General features: G+C 42.0%; 1 protein-coding gene across 11 annotated transcripts in view; it reads left to right on the top strand.

The window, feature by feature from the left end:
• sptan1 (spectrin alpha, non-erythrocytic 1) overlaps positions 1-21456 on the top strand; it is a 56508-nt gene that overhangs the window by 373 nt on the left and 34679 nt on the right. For 9 of the 11 annotated variants that reach the window (XM_029710174.1, XM_029710173.1, XM_029710168.1 and 6 more), the window contains exons 1-4: positions 10233-10371; positions 19701-19940; positions 20370-20495; positions 21188-21328. In XM_029710174.1, coding sequence (XP_029566034.1) covers positions 10351-10371; positions 19701-19940; positions 20370-20495; positions 21188-21328 — 528 coding nt within the window. In that variant the 5' untranslated portion in view covers positions 10233-10350. Of the gene's footprint in view, positions 1-8523; positions 8620-10232; positions 10372-19700; positions 19941-20369; positions 20496-21187; positions 21329-21456 lie in introns of those variants that run through there. The other 2 variants (XM_029710166.1, XM_029710165.1) reach the window with 2 other exon arrangements.

Here is a 21456-nt window from a genome sequence, read left to right as displayed (position 1 = left end):
TATTTGACATAACTTTCAGGGCACCGCCATCTCCTCCCTGGTAAAAAAAACAAGCTTAATTTATAACTTGTTGAAACAGACTTGCATAACCTTATGGAGACCAGAAGCCATCACTGGCTTGTCAGCTTGCTAGCAAGTTAGCTAAGCTTCCTTGCGTTGACTTTGACAGAGCGAGCCCACACAACGTCGCGACCCATTCTACAGCAAAATGTGCAGCTTATAAATGTTTATAAATCAAATACCCATTTATACATATGGTATGTAATTGAATATAACCTTAGTGTATACATATACATTATTTAATCAATTGTTATGTATTGTCTGTTGTCGACGGAAGACATATTTGTGTCGGCTATAGGCGAAGGACCCGCCCAGCATCTATGCCAGACAGTTGGAATGTTATTGAATATAATGGCATCATCTGCTGGTCTAGCCAGCCAAAGCGTTTGTAAATAGCAGCAATACTGCGTAGTGGCAAATATTTACATACTTCTAAAATACGGCTTTAAGAATATCCTAAACTAATCTTTCTCATGGTAAGCAGAAAGCAGCTGGCTGGCTGTTCATTGTTTTAGTAATTCGGCCATTGGATGGTGTCGATGGCCTTTGTCGATTTGTCTTTCACCTCGCTTTCAATGCATTTTGATGGTTTTCACATTGGGTGGTGGTATTACTAGCCTTTGTATACCTAATCCTTTCTGATTATAATTGTCTTGATGGTGTGGTAAACTTCTTGCACTAAATAGAGTTTTTCTCACCCACTCGGGCTCCTGAGTGGTGCAGCGGTGTAAGGCACTTCATCTCAGTGCTAGAGGTGTCACTACAGACCCTGGTTCAATTCCAGGCAGTATCACAACCGGCAGTGATTGGGAGTCCCATAGGGCGGCGCACAATTGGCCCAGCGTTGTAAGGGTTTGGCTGGGGTAGGCCGTCATTGTGAATAAGAATTTGTTCTTAACTAACTTGCCTAGTTAAATAAAGGTTGAAACATTAAAAACAATTATAATAATAGCAAAATTCATAAAAATCCTAATAAATGTAAAGTTATCATAATGAAAACATGTATTTTCCAACACACACTCGGATGAACAGCTGCTGTTGTCAGCAGTTCACCTTCTTTAAAAGTTTGGCAAGGGCCCTAAGGCAATGTAGATGTGAACAAATATGCCATGCCAATAAAAATCGAATAAAAGATAGATATGTGTTGAAGGGAGAGGATTTACACAGCTGGGTGGGTGATGACCTCTGAGAATTTGGACCACGCAGTGCCTCGCTTGCGTCATTGCTTTTGACTGTCCTAACCACCACCCATTTCAAGGGTGGTGGCCAATTGTGGACATGACATAAGCCTTTTCCATCCTCAGTGAGAAATCCATGGGGAAAGTAACAACTACGTCCTCAAAGAATAGCATGCAAGGCATGTGATCTGTGCTTGCTGCCTTTAGCTGTTTTAGTTTTTACTTCTCCTGTGAGCTAGTAAGACCAATGTCTCCATGACATTGCAGAGATGAGAAGGCCTGTCATTTTTCTAGTTGATGGCCTTATTCCGTGCTAATTTATTAATAGAATTTCAGGTCTATTCTCCGAGCTGCAGCCTGAGTGAAGAAATAATTTCTGCGTTATGGATGAGCCTGTTCAGTTGTCTCCTCTCTGTCCTCATAGTGTGTCTGGTATTTTTTGCACCATGTCAGAATTTAGTTTTCCAGTCATCACTCGACTAAAGACGGTATGTTCCAAACTCGGGCCTGGTTGCATTGTGGCCCCTAACTCTTTCCAATAGTCCCTCGCCCTACTATGCACAGATTAGAGGTCGACCGATTATCATTTTTCAACGCCGATACCGATTTATTGGAGAACCAAAAAAAGCCGATACCAATTAATCGGGCGAATTTTTTTTTTTTATATATATATTTTTCCATTTTTTTGTTGTTGTAATAATGACAATTACAACAATACTGAATGAACACTTATTTTAACTTAATATAATACATAAATAAAATCAATTTAGCCTCAAATAAATAATGAAACATGTTCAATTTGGTTTAAATAATGCAAAAACAAGTGTTGGAGAAGAAAGTAAAAGTGCAATATGTGCCATGTAAAAAAGCTAACGTTTAAGTTCCTTGCTCAGAACATGAGAACATATGAAAGCTGGTGGTTCCTTTTAACATGAGTCTTCAATATTCCCAGGTAAGAAGTTTTAGGTTGTAGTTATTATAGGAGTTATAGGACTATGTCTCTCTATACCATTTGTATTTCATATACCTTTGACTATTGGATGTTCTTATAGGCACTTTAGTATTGCCAGTGTAACAGTATAGCTTCCGTCCCTCTCCTCGCCCCTACCTGGGCTCGAACCAGGAACACATCGACAACAGCCACCCTTGAAGCATCGTTACCCATCGCTCCACAAAAGCCGCGGCCCTTGTAGAGCAAGGGGAACAACTACTCCATGTCTCAGAGCGAGTGACGTCACCGATTGAAACGCTATTAGCGCGCACCCCGCTAACTAGCTAGCCATTTCACATCGGTTACACCAGTCTAATCTCGGGAGTTGATAGGCTTGAAGTCATAAACGGCTCAATGCTTGAAGAATTGTGAAGAGCTGCTGGCAAACGGACTAAAGTGCTGTTTGAATGAATGCTTACGAGCCTGCTGGTGCCTACCATCGCTCAGTCAGACTGCTCTATCAAATATCAAATCATAGACTTAATTATAACATAATAACACACAGAAATACAAGCCTTTGGTCATTAATATGGTTGAATCCCGGAAACTATCATTTCGAAAACAAAACGTTTATTCTTTCAGTGAAATACGGAACCATTCCGTATTTTATCTAACGGTTGGCATCACTAAGTCTAAATATTGCTGTTACATTGTACAACCTTCAATGTTATGTCATAATTATGTACAATTCTGGCAAATAACGGTCTTTGTTAGGAATAAATTGACTTCACACAGTTCGCAACGAGCCAGGCGGCCCAAAATGCTGCATATACCCTGACTGCTTGCACGGAACGCAAGAGAAGTGACACAATTTCCCTAATTAGAAGAAATTCATGTTAGCAGGCAATATTAACTAAATATGCAGGTTTAAAAATATATACTTGTGTATTGATTTTAAAGAAAGGCATTGATGTTTATGGTTAGGTGCAACGACAGTGCTAAATCATCCCCCGTTTGGCGAAGTAGGTTGTGATTCGATGAGAAATTAACAGGCACCGCATCGATTATATGCAACGCAGGACACGCTAGCTAAACTAGTAATATCATCAACCATGTTAACTAGTGATTATGTGAAGATTGATTGTTTTTATAAGTTTAATGCTCGCTAGCAACTTACCTTGGCTTCTTGCTGCCCTCGTGTAACAGGTAGTCAGCCTGCCATGCAGGCTCCTCGTGGAGTGCAATGTAAGGCAGGTGGTTAGAGCGTTGGACTAACAAGGTAAAAATCTGTTGTTCTGCCCCTGAACAAGGCAGTTAACCCCCCGTTCCTAGGCCATCATTGAAAATAAGAATGTGTTCTTAACTAACTTGCCTAGTTAAATAAAGGTGTAAAAAAATCGGCCAAATCGGTGTCCAAAAATACCGATTTCCGATTGTTATGAAAACGTGAAATCGGCCCCAATTAATTGGCCATTCCGATTAATCGGTCGACCTCTAGCACAGATCTGAATCGATTGGATGGGGGAAGGAAGCTCCACTTAGCAGTTAGGTGGAGCAATCATAATGCTGCTGCTGTCTGTCCCTATCCCTTCGATGAGGTAATCATTGGAAATATATAGAATGGAAGGGGCCAGGCAGGAACCAAAATTTACTTTTTTCATTAGCTTCTTGTGTAGTCAAGGGAGTTCATCCACCGAGATCAGAAATGGGTTTATTTTATAAGCTCTTCGACCCACCACCACCCACTTCCCTTCATAGGTGATGCACATTGTGTTTCTGTTGAAGGGTGACAGAATGGGTGTGGCTCAACAACAAACTGCTCAAACCATTAGACACACACTATCTTGAAACACTAAAATGTACACTTAGTAGGTCTGTGTTTTGCATTCTTGATGTGTGTTTTGCATTCTTGATGGGATCAAGAACACGGTTTAGGTCATCAACCGTCACCAGAGTGAAGGAGACACATGACCAAGGACAAATTCACATGAAAAACGTTTAATCAGCGCTCCTCACATACATTTTTTTTTTTTTTAAATGTGTCGTATGCATTTCATTTTAAAGTCTGAACCTCGTTTATGCCTAACCCTAAACATATTAACAGTGGACTGATTTAGCTTCCAGTTCCCGGCATATTCAAGAGTTTTTTTTCTATGTTTGTCTTGTTTAACATGGTCAGCTATATGGTTTCCGGCTGGCTGACTGATAATCACATTTGAACAGAGAATGTGTTGACAGTGAAGTAGCCTAATTTAAAGCACCCCTACCCATTTAGTTACTCCCTGTCTGAAATGGTCGAGGACAGATGCCACTCTTATTCAGTTATACTGTCCGTATATGTTCTGTTCAATGTGTCAGTTTTGTGTAAAGGGCCCTAAGCAAACAGAGCGACGGATATGGTCCGTTCCAAACTTTGAGCCGCACAAAAGTATATGGGTGATTCTCACGAAACTGACAGAAAATAATTCCTCTTGGATCACTAACATTAGGATCTTTATTCATCCGTTTCATAATTGTTGTGTTTATTGATCAGATATGCATTTTACCACAATTTTCACAACTAGTAATGCAATAATTCTCAATACCGCAACAGTTTTAAAAGTCCAAAAAGGTAATAAACAAAGCAATTTTAATTTTGATTTGATATATATATATTTTTTTTACATTGCTCACCTATTGAGTTGAACAACACTGAAAACAAATATATTTAAAATTAACTTATTATTATGTATTTCGCAACACAATCTTTTGTGAAACTTGTTTTTTGTCATAACTTGTGTATACATGTTATTTGTATGTACACATCCACTACATGGCCAATGATATGTAGACACCTGCTTGTCGAACGTCTCATTCCAAAATCATGGGATTAATATGGAGTTGGTCCCCCCCTTTGCTGCTCTTCTGGGAAGGCTTTCCACTAGATGTTGGAACATTGCTGCGGAGATTTGCTTCCATTCAGCCACGAGCATTAGTGAGGTCGGGCACTGATGTTGGGCGATTAGGCCTGGCTCGCAGTAGGTGTTCCATTTCATCCCAAAGGTGTTCGATGGGGTTGAGGTCAGGGCTCTGTGCAGGACAGTCAAGTTCTTCCACACCGATTTCAAAAGCCATTTCTTTATGGACCTCGCTTTGTGCACGGGGGCATTGTCATGCTGAAATAGGAAAGGGCCTTCCCCAAACTGTTGCCACAAAGTTGGAAGCACAGAATCGTCTAGAATGTAATTGTAAACTGTAGCGTTAAGATTTCCCTTCACTTCAACTAAGGGGCCAGCCCGAACCATGAAAAACAGCCCCAGGCCATAATTCCTCCTTCACTAAACTTTACAGTTGGCACTATCCATTGGGACAGGCAGTGTACTCCTGGCATCCGCCAAACCCAGATATGTCTGTCGGACTGCCAGATATTGAAGCGTTTTTCATCACTCCAGAGTAGAGGTCGACCGATTAATCGGAATGGCCGATTAATTAGGGCTGATTTCAAGTTTTCATAACAATCGGAAATCGGTATTTTTGGACGCCGATTTGGCCGATTTTTATTTTATTTTTAAAATGTATTTTAAATATATTTTTTTAGACCTTTAGTTAACTAGGCAAGTCAGTTAAGAACACATTCTTATTTTCAATGACGGCCTAGGAACGGTGGGTTAACTGCCTTGTTCAGGGGCAGAACGACAGATTTTTACCTTGTCAGCTTGGAGATTCAATCTTGCAACCTTACGGTTAACTAGTCCAACGCTCTAACCACCTGCTTTACATTGCACTCCACGAGGAGCCTGCCTGTTACGCGAATGCAGTAAGAAACCAAGGTAAGTTGCTAGCTAGCATTAAAGTTATCTTATAAAAAACAATCAATCAATCATAATCACTAGTTAACTACACACGGTTGATGATATTACTAGTTTATCTAGCCTGTCCTGCATTGCATATAATCGCTTAGGTACACGTTGCTCCAACCATAAACATTAATGCCTTTCTTAAAATCAATACACAAGTGTATATATTTTTAAACCTGCATATTTAGTTAATATTGCCTGCTAACATGAATTTCTTGTAACTAGGGAAAATGTGTCACTTCTCTTGCAAACAGAGTCAGGGTATATGCAGCAGTTTGGGCCGCCTGGCTCGTTGCGAACTGTAAAGACTTTTTCTTCCTAACAAAGACAGCCGACTTCGCCAAACGGGGGATGATTTAACAAAAGCGCATTTGCGAAAAAAGCACAATCGTTGCACGACTGTACCTAACCATAAACATCAATGCCTTTCTTAAAATCAATACACAGAAGTATATATTTTTAAACCTGCATATTTAGCTAAAAGAAATCCAGGTTAGCAGGCAATATTAACCAGGTGAAATTGTGTCACTTCTCTTCCGTTCATTGCACGCAGAGTCAGGGTATATGCAACAGTTTGGGCCGCCTGGCTCGTTGCGAACTAATTTGCCAGAATTTTACGTAATTATTACATAACATTGAAGGTTGTACAATGTAACAGCAATATTTAGACTTAGGGATGCCACCCGTTAGATAAAATACGGAACGGTTCCGTATTTCACTGACAGGAAAAACGTTTTGTTTTCGAGATGATAGTTTCCGGATTCGACCATATTAATGACCTAAGGCTCGTATTTCTGTGTGTTATTATGTTATAATTAAGTCATGATTTGATAGAGCAGTCTGACTGAGCGGTGGTAGGCACCAGCAGGCTCGTAAGCATTCATACAGCACTTTCGTGCGTTTTGCCAGCAGCTCTTCGCTGTGCTTCAAGCATTGCGCTGTTTATGACTTCAAGCCTATCAACTCCCAAGATGAGGCTGGTGTAACCGATGTGAAATGGCTAGCTAGTTAGCCGGGTGCGCGCTAATAGCGTTTCAAACGTCACTCGCTCTGAGACTTGGAGTAGTTGTTTCCCTTGCTCTGCATGGGTAACGCTGCTTCGAGAGTGGCTGTTGTCGATGTGTTCCTGGTTCGAGCCCAGGTAGGGGCGAGGAGAGAGACGGAAGCTATACTGTTACACTGGCAATACTAAAGTGCCTATAAGAACATCCAATAGTCAAAGGTATATGAAATACAAATGGTATAGAGAGAAATAGTCCTATAATTCCTATAATAACTACAACCTAAAACTTCTTACCTGGGAATATTGAAGACTCATGTTAAAAGGAACCACCAGCTTATGTTCTCATGTTCTGAGCAAGGAACTTAAACGTTAGCTTTTTTACATGGCACATATTGCACTTTTACTTTCTTCTCCAACACTTTGTTTTTGCATTATTTAAACCAAATTGAACATGTTTCATTATTTATTTGAGGCTATATTGATTTTATTGATGTATTATATTAAGTTAAAATAAGTGTTCATTCAGTATTGTTGTTATTGTCATTATTACAAATAAAGGGGGGGGGGGAAAATTGGCCGATTAATCGGTATTGGTTTTTTTGGGGTCCTCCAATAATCGGTATCGGCGTTGAAAAATCATAATCAGTCGACCTCTACTCCAGAGAATGCGTTTCTACTGCTCCAGTGTCCAAAGGCGGCGAGCTTTACTCCACTCCAGCCGACGCTTGACATTGCGAATGGGGATCTTTGGCTTGTGTGCGGCTGCTCGGAAACCCATTTCATGAAGCTCCTAACGAACAGTTATTGTGCTGACGTTGCTTCCAGTGTCAGTTTGGAACTTGGTAGTGAGTGTTGCAATCGAGGACAGGCTATTTTTTTTAAAAGTTTCAGCACTCAGCAGTCCAGTTCTATGAGCTTGTGTGGCCTACCACTTCGCGGCCCGAGCCGTTGTTGCTCCTTAACCTTTCCACTTCACAATAACAGGCCTTAAAGTTGACCGGGGCAGCTCTAGCAGGGCAGACATTTTTACGAACTGACTTGTTGGAAAGGTGGCATTCTGTGTGCTCGATTTTTATACACCTGTCAGCAACATGTGTGGCTGAAATAGCCAAATCCACTAATTTGAAGGGGAGTCCACATACTTTTGTATGTATATAGTTTATGTATAAAGAACAAGGGGCACACTATCAGATTAAGGCCAGATTGCCAAAGTAAACGTTTTATTTTTCCAAAATGGTTTCGGAGAGGAGAATGCATGTTTCAGTAATGAGTGTTACCTAGTTTGCCAATGGACACTGTACTGAGCTCTATTTGAGATTTAGTAACCCAGTACATCAAACTGTGTCATTTGTAAATCCCAAATGACTTGCATAATACAAAAATGACTGATCTTAATAATGCAGTTGATAAAAATGCCCCTTATTTTAACATAAGTACTGTAATTACGTGCATGTATTTTCAGAATTCAAAGTGGATTTAAGCATCGAAAAAGTAATTTCTCCAAGGTCTTTACAGGTAATATTGGTGTATTAGGGATCCTATGGGCAAATGGCATCTAAATATGTGGGATCTTGACCAACAACTGGCTTTGGATATCAAACAACAGTATAGGTAAGTGCTAAAACAGTTGAATGTGTCAAATGGGGATATCCTCCTTTAAGTGGTGGGGTTGCTCTTTGCTGAAACAAAAACTCCAGATTGTGTCTTTAAGTAACTAATATTTTACAAAACATCTATACAATAGGTGTTAGCAGTGGTACTGGTAAATCATTGAAGTTACCAGCATAGGACACCTGTTGACTATACATTAGAATTAGCTCATTATCATTACCGAAATTAAGGTTATAATTACCGAAACAGACCTAAAAATGATTTGGTAATGAGAAATGTGTGTTAATGAGGCCCTTGGCTCAATCAGCAAGAAATAGGATGAGTCAGCAAACCATTGGCCACATCACTAAAGCCCATTCATTCCTCCATGTTGGTAAGGTAATGGTTCTCGAGTTTTTTACAATTTGAGCTTTTTAGTCATTTCGGTAATGAGAAAGTGTCATAAAGGGTGTGTTTGAGAACAAGATATACTAAGGACTACTCTAGATGATGCATCATGGGTGAATAACATTTTCTTTAAAAAAATATTGCAGTTTTTACAGCAACTTAGTGTTACGGTAATGTCCTCAGACACTGTTTTTACGTAATATTATATTTGAATGTAAACTTCAACTAGTATACAATTTTAATGATTTATGCACAACCTACAGCAACATATTTTGCTTTATTCAAAAAAGATACATTTATCTCAAGTAAAAGAGTATAAAATGACCCAAGAATTTAATCTGGTCTCATTTCGGTAATGAGAATTTGGGGTTAAAATGTCTAAATCAGGGAAATGTAAAATGTATTTCAAATAAGACACTGTGCCATAAACTAGGCATCTTCGTTTTCAGAATGACAGTTGATTCTTGCAGATAGATGCATCATGGTTTTCTAACTCAATTTGCTACTGCCATGGTTAACTGGTTTCATGAGTATCGCCCACGTAAAACTACGTAGAAAAACGATGCTGCGTTTGCATAAAGTGTGTTGCAGCTTAATTTAATGCCATAGGAACTAGGCTAAGGAGCCTCTTATCTGGATGTCATGCGAATACTGTTACCCTGGCCTTAAGTGGTCTATCAGTTTGCTGGCTGGCTGTCCTAACTCACCTCATACTTTGGGCATGCACACTTGACACAAAGCAAATAACAAACACTTTTGTAATGCTGCGACTGAATGAATATTCTTATTGCAACTGTATTTATCAATGTCAACAAGTCATGTTCGTTAAAAGCAATAGTTTGAATTCTCCTCTTTTTGAATGGTTGGAAATAACCCATTGCTCTGACATGAAACTGTGGTGTATGTTGTTGCCTTTAGCCTGCGCAGGCACCTGTCATCATGTCCCAGTTTATTAAACCAAAACTGAAGGTAACGTGTGTCACCACTGTGTGTTAGTTTGCATGTTGTGTGCGTTGCTGCTATCGGAAGGGTGTTCATCGAATGCATGGACATTTCTGGAATGCTGAGAGCAGCCAGGGAGAATGTTTGAGAGCAGGCCATGATGCTGCTGTTTTGCTGAATAGAGGAAGAGGGAGGGAAAGAGGCAGAGAGACGCAAAGGGCTGGGCGGTATCTTGGCCTGCTCCCATCACGGCCTAGCCACTGCAGGGGCGATGCGTCTGTCTGCGCTGCAGCGAGAGAACGAGTGAGAGAGAGAATAAGAGAGGCGTTCAGTTTCTCATTCTTCCTTTATCAGTTGAGCCTTTCATCTGGAGCCTAGACCGAAGTGACTGCTGCTGGCTTCATGGCCACCACCTCTCCTCAGGTACTGATTGCAGAGACAGTGTTGGAAAGAACAGGGCTCTGGATAAACAGCCCAGAATATCTAGATTTTCTCTTGATACATAACAAAAGTTGGTTTTACTGGTTAGCCCATGTCCCTTAATTTTTGAGAATTGAAGTTGTGAGTAAATGTTTATGGTTAACTGTGTTAATCTAGCTATGGTCCGTTGATTTGGGTTTAGTTTATTTTTATGGTAATTTCTCACTGAATTCAGGCCTGCGTTTTCTGCATGCATTGTACGTTTGTGTAAGCAAATGTTTTTTTGTCTTGACAGGACTTGGTTAATGTAGTAATTTGATTGGTTTTAACTGAATTACATGGTAATTGAATCACTGAATTCAGGCCTATGTGTAGGCTACTGCATGCGTTGTCAGTGGATTTGTGTGGAGTCGTGTGCATGAAACTGAAGGTTTGTGTTGATTTTAACTGAGCTGGATTAAATTAATGTCACTGACCATTATTTATGAAAAAGATGCATGCAAGGGAATCATGTTTGCATTTGGCATGGTAAATCTCCACAGATGTCAAATCTCTTGACATTGGCATTTCACTGTGTTGTTGACTGGGCGGCAGCCATTTTGATTTAATCCAGACATGATTGTTTTGGTGATGTTCCAGAGTAGGATTTGGGACTTGTATGACGGATTGAACATTTTTTTATGTGTGAACTTATGAAAATAAGAGTAACAATGAAGCTGAATTCAATCTTTTGTCATGTAGCCTAATCACACTCTTGTAGATATTGTTTTAATTCACAAACCAACCATCCACTGTTCACTTCTTCAGCTGCACTCACATCTCCTCTGGGCATGCTACTGATCAGCTAGGAGTGGAGTGGGCTGTAAGGAAGGGGTCATGGTTCACTCTGAGGGAAGGGAACTGAAGCTACGCCTCTTCTCTTTGCACATGTATTTGGCATGTACTAAGTCTTCTGGGATCACCCTGCCGTTTCCTGTAAATTCCTCCGGTCTGCATTCGCCCAGTATGGCGTCATATAACCCCTCGCTAACTGATGTTACCATGGGAACCGTGAGGGGGCTGACTATGGCTGCGTTTACACAGGCAGCCCAATTCTGATCTTTTTTTTCACCTATTGGTCTTTTGACCAATCAGATCAGCTCTGAAAAGATCAGATGTGTAAAGATCTGGTATGATTGGTCAAAGACCAATTATCTGTTTTCCACTGTCTCACTCTTTGGGAGTGATGATGGGCCTTCATGATAGGGTGCTTTCTCCTCAGTATAATAATTTTTTTGTGCTCCGTCAAAACTAATGGATTTGTTTATGCCAGGAAGCGAGCGAAGAGTTTTGTGCACTCAAATTAAATATCCAGCTACTAAGAGTAGCCTAGGCCTAATGCGTAGGCAATAATTCGAATGAAGCAAATCGATACCCCACCCCTCTCCACCAACCCGTCCACCCACCCACCTTGTGTCGCATTCTCTCTCCGCAGAGCAATATCTCTCTGGATACTTGTGCAGCGATGGGAGCCACACAGGGATCTATAAATATCTCTGGCCTCCTCGAATGTAATCTGTGGCACGTCTTTATGAGAATGACCTGATTTTAAAATGGGGAGAGTGGGAATAGATGCACTTATGGTTTTCGTCTTTTACTTCTAATCATGGATTGATTCAGAACTGGGACACCAGGTGAATGCAATTAACTACCAGGTAGAAACAAAAACCAGAAGTGTTTTGGCCCTCCAGGACCGGAATTGGAACAGCCCTGTTAATATGCCTTCATGACAATGGCTAACCGTCTGAAAAGGTAGTGTCACTACTGTGTGACGATTATAAGTGGTTATTTCAGTGACAAAGACCTATTGCAGACAATGACGTGATGATATTTGTGTTCAAGTTGTTGACTCATCAGGAATACCAAATTAATATTCAGTTAGAATATTGCTGATTCACTAAATTCCGTTAATGCATTGAAAATGTGAAATAGTTTGACATGACAGTTTGAGGTAAACACCCAAGTTGAATGGACCTTTGCTAAATGACTGAAGGGGAGAACAAAGGGAGGGAAGAATCTTCTAGAGAACCTTGAAACAGCCACATTTACATAACACTTCAAGTGTGCCGGTCCCGTGCAAAAGTACTGACATACATAACGTCTTTCTTTCTCAAAAGCTGTCTTATGTAGTTGGTACTGAAGTGGCAATTTAGCCTAGTTTCCTGCGTCAGTATTTAACCCAACCACTCGCCGGGTATCTAGGCCTATAGTTAGTGTTTTTGTTTCTGCATAGAAAAGTATTTGGGAGAATAGTTTAAGGGATGGGGGAAAAAAAGGTTTTAAACTAAACGACTAAAACCAAATATAAAGTATGTAGGAATGATAATGGCACTTAGTTGGTAGAGCATGGTGTTTGCAACACCAGGGTTGTGGGTTCGATTCCCACGGGGGCCAGCACAGAAAAAAAAAAAAAATGTATGAAATGTATGCATTCACTACTGTAAGTCGCTCTGGATAAGAGCGTCTGCTAAATGACTAAAATGTAAAACATGTAAATGTAAAAATATATATATATTTTGAGAACTAGCTATCGCCAAAATAAATGCTAAGATAGTCAGGGAGAATAAAACATTCCCCAAATTATGCATTCAGGAGTATTTTTGTAATTGCATGAGGCCCCCATTTGATTTTATGTTTAAGTCACTCAGATGGCATAAGCCATGGCAAAATGTGTAGAATTGCAGATGTTCTCTTAGCTCCATTGTAAAATGTGTAGATTTGCAGGAAACTAGCATAAACATTTTAGCTAAGCCTAAAAGTAACCGAAAGGTTGCAAGATCGAATCTCCGAGCTGACAAGGTAAAAATCTATCGTTCTGCCCCTGAACAAGGCAGTTAACCCACTGTTCCTAGGCCGTCATTGAAAATAAGAATTTGTTGTTAACTGACTTGCCTAGTTAAATAAAGGTAAAATAAAAAAATATTTCTGGTTGTTGACTGTGCCATTGGCCACACCCATGGCCACCCACCTGTCACCCCCACCAGCTAAATGCTATTTTGAACCAGAACAAAAAAAAAGAGTTAGCAAGACCGTCCTTCATGTGGTCTCGCCACAACAACAGGATGTGGGTCCACCAACTCAATCCACAACCTTTGTCTCTGTACAGTTGATAAGCAGGCCTAACCACTGTTAGGTGTAAGTCCTAACCACCGTGGAGTTATTTAATTGCTGCTTGCTTACACGGTTGAGAAACCAGGTGGTTGGACTTTGACTATCCTATGTAATGCAGATGGAATTTGTGCATGGTGCTTCTGTCTCCTCCTCTTGCCAACAGGCTCATTCATTTTTAGTGCTAAGAGATCAAGGGTTACATAGACGGTGAGCTTCGATGAAGCATTCAGCTTTGCTGTTTAGTAGTAGTATGTGGGGGTGTGTGAGGTAGTTAGTGGATAAGTGGACGAGGGAGTGAAGGAGGGAAAGAGTGTTAGAGAGAGGGGGCAGGACATGGAGGAAATTGGTGTTATCTACCACTCACAGCGTCAGTCGAGCATTATCTCCTATTGCAGCTGCACTGTGCTAGGGGGTCTTCCGCGGGTCGAAGATACAACATGTACTATGACGTGGCCTCTTCCTTCCCCAAATGTATTGTCATCTGATAAATGCTACAGATTTGTTTTTCTGTAAAGAAACCATTTACAGTGCCTTCAGAAAGTATTCCCACCCTTTGACTTTTTCCACATTTTGTTGTGTTACAGCCTGAATTTGAAATTGATTAAATTGAGATTTTCTTTCACTGGCCTACACACAATACTCCATAATGTCAAAGTGAAATTATGTTTTTCAAAAATTGTACAAGTTAAATACAAATTTAAAGCTGAAATGTCAATAAATATGACAAGCCTAAATAAGTTCAGGAGCAAAACATTGTCACATAAGTTGCATGGACTCACTCTGTGTGCAACAATAGTGTTAAACATGATTTTCTAACGGCTACCTAATTTCTGTACCCCACACATACAATTATATGTAAGGTCCCTGCAAAAAGTCTGGGTAGCCATTTGATTAGAGGCGTCCTTCCTAACACAGTTGCCAGAGACGATGGAAAACGCTCGGATTTTACCATGAGGCCAATGGTGACTTTAAAACAGTTAGAATTGAATGGCTGTGATAGGAGAAAACTGAGGATTAATCAACACCATTGTAGTTATTACTCCACTATACTAACCTAAATGAGAGTGAAAAGACAGTGTACAGAATAAAAATATTCCAAAACATGCATCCTGTTTGCAACAAGGCACTAAAGTAATACTGCAAAAATGTGGCAAAGTAATTTACTTTTTGTCCTGAATACAAAGTTATATTTGGGGCAAATCCAATACACCACATTACTGATTACTACTCTCCATATTTTCAAGCATAGGGGTGGCTGCATCATGTTATGGGTATGCTTGTAATCGTTAAGGAGTTTTTCAGGATTAAAAAGAAACGGAATGGAGCTATGCACAGGCATATCCTAGAGGAAAATCTGGTCCAGTCTGCTTTCCACCAGACACTGGGATATGAATTCACCTTTCAGCAGGACAATAACCTAAAACACAAGGCCAAATCTACACTGGAGTTGCTTACCAAGAAGACAGTGAATGTTCCTGATTGGATAGTTTTGATAGTTTTGACTTAAATCTGCTTGATGGCACGACTTAAATTGTTTTCTAGCAATTTGACAGAGCTTGAAGAGTTTTTAAAAGAATGGGCAAGTATTGTACAATCCAGGTGTTTAACGCACTTAGAGACTTACCCAGAAAGATTCAGAGCTATATTTGCTGCTAAAGGTGATTCTAACATGTATTGACTCGGGTGTGTGAATATTTTTGTATTTTATTTTCAACACATTTGCAAACATTTAAAAAAACATGTTTTCACTCTATCTTTATGGAGTATCATATGTAGATGGGTGAGGAAAGATATCTATTTAATCCATTTTGAATTCAGGTTGTTAAACAACAAATGTGGAATAAGTCAAGGGGTATACATGCTTTCTGAAGGCAGTGGACTTGACACCTGGACATGCGCACACATTCAGTTGTCTTCTAAACCACACGCCAACAGGGCAAACTCTTTGCAAGGTCCGATGACTTCAACTTCACACTGAAGTGACGATGTCTCACGCGGCTGTAAAATTCGCTGCATCACTCCAACGACTTTGGCACATTGAGTCCCAGAGCAGCAGTGTCTCCCAGGAGAGGGCAATGCCCTGAAGACACATGACCCAAAGGCTGTTTACTCATTGGTCCACAGAGCTGTCCCTCAAACAGGTTAGTCAGAGTAGCGTGTGCCTTCATCACCACAGGCAGATGTCAGAGCAGAACGGGGTCGCGGTCAGCTAAATCCTGGGATGATTTAAGCCCTTAGTGTATTAGGACTGGTGTAAGGGGATGGGGGAGGGGAAATTGTCTAGTATGATGTTTTTTTACAGAAAATGGGCCAGTGTAGGGGCTACTAATCGGTTTAAATGCTTTTTCATGATCTTGTCAGTTATTTCTGGCATATCTTTCTTTTTATAGATTGATTTGTTTGATGGCAGAGTGGCCATATACTCATACAATACATTTGGATAGCATTCAGACCCCTTTTGTTACATGGATTAATATATTTTCCCCCTCATCAATCTACACACACTACTACACAATGACAAAGTGAAAACAGGTAAAATTTGTTAATAATAAAAAACAGTAATACCTTATTTACGTAAGTATTCAGACCCTTTGCTATGAGACTTGAAATTGAGCTCTGGTGCTTCCTGTTTTCAATGATCATTGAGATGTTTCTACAACTTGATTGGAGTCCACCTGTGGTAAATTCAGTTGATTGGACATGATTTGGAAAGGCACACACCTGTCTATGTAAGGTCTCACAGTTGACAGTGCATGTCAGAGTAAAAACCAAGCCATGAGGTCGAAGGAGTTGTCCGTATAGCTCCGAGACAGGATTGTGTCGACGCACAGATCTGGGGAAGGGTACCTACAGCAATGAAGGTCCCCAAGAACACAACAGCCTCCGTCATTCTTAAATGGAAGAAGTTTGGAACCACCAAGACTCTTCCTAGAGCTGGCTGCCCGGCCAAACTGAGCAATAGGGGGAGAAGGCATTTGGTCAGAGAGGTGACCAAGAACCCAATGGTCACTCTGACAGAGTTCCAGAGTTCCTCTGTGGAGATGGGAGAACTTTTCTAGAAGTACAATCATCTCTGCAGCGCTCCACCAATCAGGCCTTTATGATAGTGTTCAGACGGAAGCCTCTCCTCAATAAAGGCACATGACAGCCTGTTTAGATTTTGCCAAAAGGCACCTAAAGGACTCTCAGGCCTTGAGAAACAAGATTCTCTGGTCTGACGAATCCAAGATTGAACTCTGGTCTGAATGCCAAGCGTCATGTCTGGAGGAAACCTGGCACCATCCCTACGGTGAAGCATGGTGGTGGCGGCATCATGCTGTGGGGATGTTTTCCATTGGCAGGGACTGGGAGACTAGTCAGGAATGAAGGAAACATGAACGGAGCAAAGTACAGAAAGATCCTTGATGAAAACCTGCTCCAGAGCGCTCAGGACTGTGGACTGGGGCGACGGTTCACCTTCCAACAGGACAACGACCCTAAACACACAGCCAAGACAACGCAGGAGTGGCTTCGGGACAGAGAAGAATGGCAGAAACTCCCCAAATACAGGTGTGCCAAGCTTGTAGCGTCATACCCAAGGCTGTAAACACTGCCACAAAGGTGCTTCAACAAAGTACTGAGTAGAGGGTCTGAATACATATGTAAATGGGATATTTCAGTTAATTAAAAATATATAATTTGCTAAAATGTCTAAAAAGCAGTTTTTGCCTTGTCATTATGGGGTATTGTGTGTAGATTGATGAGGGGGAAAAACTATTTCATCCATGTTAGAATAAGGCTGTAATGTAACCAAATGTGGAACAAGTCAAGGGGTCTGAATACTTTCCGAATGCACTGTATATGAGCTATATAGAACAATCTGCACTTTGACTGGACTCATGGCTCCTCAGTTTTCTCTCTTGCTGTTGCCATCTCTTCAGTGGGTTAGGGTTATGGTGTAGTTCAGTGGTTCCCAAACTCTTTCATTTACTGTACCTCCAACTGAATTTTGCTCTGAACGGAGTGCACCCGAATTACCCCTTCATGTGCATCTTCTCAAGTACCCCCTGTGGATAGGCAAAGTACCCCCTGGTTGGGAGCCACTGGTGTAGGAAGATGTTTGGGGAAGAATTGAACCAGGCAACAAACTGGTCTGTTGATTGTTGAGGAGGCCCAGCCAGCCCAGCGGGCCCCTCTGTGGACCAGACCAAGCAGTGTCTCCCGGATCTGCTGAATGTCACCACACTGCTGACACCACTAATCCTACTGTCAGAGATGGACCATTTCACTTTATCTCTCTCTCCGTCCATCTCTCCACACCCCTCTTTCTCGCTGTCTGAATGGGAGCTGCGCTGGCCGTGTTTTAACAATGGGCCTCTTTCATGAGGTCTAGCACTACCCCCACCCCCCGGGGCAGACTGTCAGCAATTTTATTTTATTTCTATATGGTCCTCTTTGCTCATGGGGTTCACTGTCCTTGGGTTGGCCGGGTAAATCAATGTTCTGTCCCTCCTTACTGAAATAAATGACTCAGTTAAGCACACTGAATTCTGTTCATAGTCGTCATATCACATTTTGATCTTATCCATGTCTATTGTGATACACCTTGTCTGTACCTTTCTTTCTGGAAGAATGGTTTAGTCCGTTTATTTCTGTCAAGAAGTTTCTGATTGTATGAAGGTTATGAGATGGTCTATTGGAACTGGATGACAACCATGCGCAAACAGTCCTGACCAGAGATGAAGGATGCTGTGTGTTTTCTCCCCCTGGTGTTCAGCTGGACTGGCCTCTCTCCACCAGGGCCTGGTCTGGTGTATCAGAGGTCACAGGGACCTGATATGCCACAGTGTAGGTTACACCACCCTGAGAAAAGACTCCAGATGTAGGCCTAAGCAAAGGTAAAGACCAGCCACAGACAATTTATCAATCCCCCCCACAGTGGTTGGCAGGTAGGCTGGGACTACACCCATGTGCTAAAATCCTACAAACTCACGGAAGCCATTTGGAGGCTGCCTCACATTTTGTTATGTATTCATCAATGATTGAAAAAGACAAACTTGCCATCTTAAATGTACTTTCTGCTGCTACAGTTCACTGTCACATCAGCTTCAAAGTTGCCATGTTGAATGCTGGTAATTCAATTTATGGTCTAGGAGCCTAGATTCTCTTGCCCTCCTGGGCCCCCTGCCACTCCAGAAATGACACCAAATGTTTAGCTCACATTCCTCGTAGTCCAGAGACTCTAGTAGTATATGAAAGGAAGCACCCTGGGTATGCCTGCCTGGCAGAGACTGCGTTACAGTCACTACCAGGGTGTGGTCCTCTGACAGCCCCACTATCCAGGCTGGGGACTAGAATACAGGGTGGGTGACTGTAATCCTGTCTGGTTACCTCGCCCTACTCTTCCCTCTCCCTACTGGCCTCCACTCCCCCGGTGTATGGTGGGATGGTATATAGGCTGGGTGAAGAGGGGGGCTGAGGGCCAGTGCGTGTTAGGAGGGCTGACAGCAGCAGTCCAATTGTGAAGTGAGGTCTGGTTACTGTTTGTTCAGAGCTGTGTGGAATTTCTGCCTCCACTCCCTTTTTTCATTCTCGCGTTCTCAGCTGCTGCTGGCCCCACGGCGAGTCAGCTGGACTGGAGAGGAGCTGGCTACTTACTTCACTGGGGAGTTTTTGTCCTTTCATAGCAATAGTCAGCCTTGTCTCGTTGTATTCTATAAAGTTGTGTGTCTTCCGTGACTTTTCCTCTAGATCCGTTTTTTTGCATGGTGAGTAGAGATCCATGAAGAGCTGCACTGTGTTCAAATGCCCCCAGGGAAAGAGAAAGTGGAAAAGAAAGAATGGCACTTCGTGACATTCTGGAAGTCCTCCACAGCTATTCAGTTTCTGAGAGCTCTTGTGTTTTAAAGGCCTAAAGAAGCAGAGATTAGAGAAATTGGATGACGGCCAAGTAGAAATGCTTGATGCGATGCTAGCGTTGCCATAGCAGGCTCAGTTGGACCGTTATTTCTATACTATCAAAGGGATGGACAAATGGTAGCAGCCATCTTGTTCATACATTTGTCAAGATGGCTGACGGCATTCTCATCCACTCATCTCAATTGTAGTAACTATTAATGCTAACAACTAGAAAGCAGAATCGTTTTGTTGCAAGTGGTAAGACGTGTTAATGATTACTTCCCCAATTGTATTTCTCTTGTCAGAGAATGGATACCAGTGGGGTGAAAGTGCTGGAGTCTGCTGATGACATCCAGGAGCGCCGGCAGCAGGTGTTGGATCGCTACCGGCGTTTCAAGGAGCTGTCGGGCGTGCGACGGCAGAAGCTGGAGGACTCGTACCGCTTCCAGTTCTTCCGCCGCGATGCTGACGAGCTGGAGAAGTGGATCCAGGAGAAGCTGCAGATCGCCTCTGATGAGAACTACAAGGACCCTACCAACCTCCAGGTCAGTCTGCCTTGTCCGTTTGTCTGTCAGCATACGGCATAACAGTACCTACCTATCGCACATCATGGGTTTTAGTGCACAAGGATGCATTTCAACAGCTTCAGGTAGATTTAGGATCAGCCTGTCCAGTTGTCATTTTAGTCTATTGGAATGTGGGTGGTGTTGTACTGTAACCTGGGCTTTGACCAAATGAATGGTAACATCTTGATTCCATTTTGTCACCTTACTTTATTACAGTATTGCACGAGCCACTTTTTGTGAATTGACTGACTTGTAGCCTCTCCAGTGGCCATTCAAAATGAAACCGCAAGGCCATAAAACTCACATAGAATGATCAGTACATCATAATCCGTGACCCTTCGCCAGGTATGTCTGTCCTGTCCACTGTAGTCTTTGTGCCATGCTAACATGCCTCCTCTCCACCCACAGGGCAAGCTCCAGAAACATCAGGCCTTCGAGGCGGAGGTGCAGGCCAACGCTGGAGCCATCATTAAGCTAGACGAGACTGGCAACCTTATGATCTCTGAAGGCCACTTTGCCTCCGAAACCATCCGCGTAAGAGACAAAGACACACACTCACACAGTCCGCTGAGCTATGTGCCTGACCAAGATAGATCTACACAATCCACCCTTTTTAACCCCGATCATGTCTGGTTCAGTCCTTCACGCCCTACCGGACTTCCCAGAGACCCATAGTTTCAAGTTTCAATATGGCTGACTATATAAAAGTAGGTGCTTGGGTGATGTGGACCTCCTGGCTCTTGTGTTTCTCTCTCTTTTAGGTTCCACTCCCTTTTAATTCTTTCAGATCCATTCTGTTTGCTGTGTGGTTATGATCTATATATGAAGACTATGAGAAGTGCATGATGTGTGTGCCTATTTTCTATTGATATGCACTTATCTTGGTCTCAAACTACAGCTTCAGCAAGTACTGGACTCAAAGTACTGGACCCATAACCTGTGTCTCAGAGTAGGAGTGCTGATTCGGGATCAGTTTTAACTTTTGGATCATAATAGGACAAGATCACATAGATGAGGGGAGCTGGTCCTAGGTCACCACACCTACTCTGAGATACTTTGTGAATATGGGCCCTAATTTCTCTTTTTAGATCGTAATGAATAACATTGAATGGACAGAGGGGACCTGATCCCAGATCAGCACTCCAACTCTGAGAGACTGAATATGGGCCCTGGTCTTGAATCAGTTTCCATCACCCTGTGTAAATTGTCTCCCTTTCTGCTTTTAGACTCGTCTGGAGGAGCTTCACCGTCTTTGGGACCTGCTGCTGCAGAAGACCAAGGAGAAGGGTGTCCGTCTGCTGCAGGCCCAGAAGCTGGTGCAGTACCTGCGCGAGTGTGAGGATGCCCTGGACTGGATCAGTGACAAGGTCAGTGTCTCAACCTGGAGTCACACACATCCTCTATATCTACTGGAGGCCATGGCCTAAAGCATGTCTACGGAACTCTAATAGACAACATGACCTTAACCTAAATCATATCCAACAGGAGACCATTG

Source organism: Salmo trutta, chromosome 23 (assembly GCF_901001165.1).
Source record: "Salmo trutta chromosome 23, fSalTru1.1, whole genome shotgun sequence".
In the NCBI taxonomy this organism is placed as follows: Eukaryota; Metazoa; Chordata; class Actinopteri; order Salmoniformes; family Salmonidae; genus Salmo; species Salmo trutta.
The sequence above is the reverse complement of the archived record's forward strand: the minus strand, read 5'-3'. Positions and strand labels throughout refer to the sequence as shown.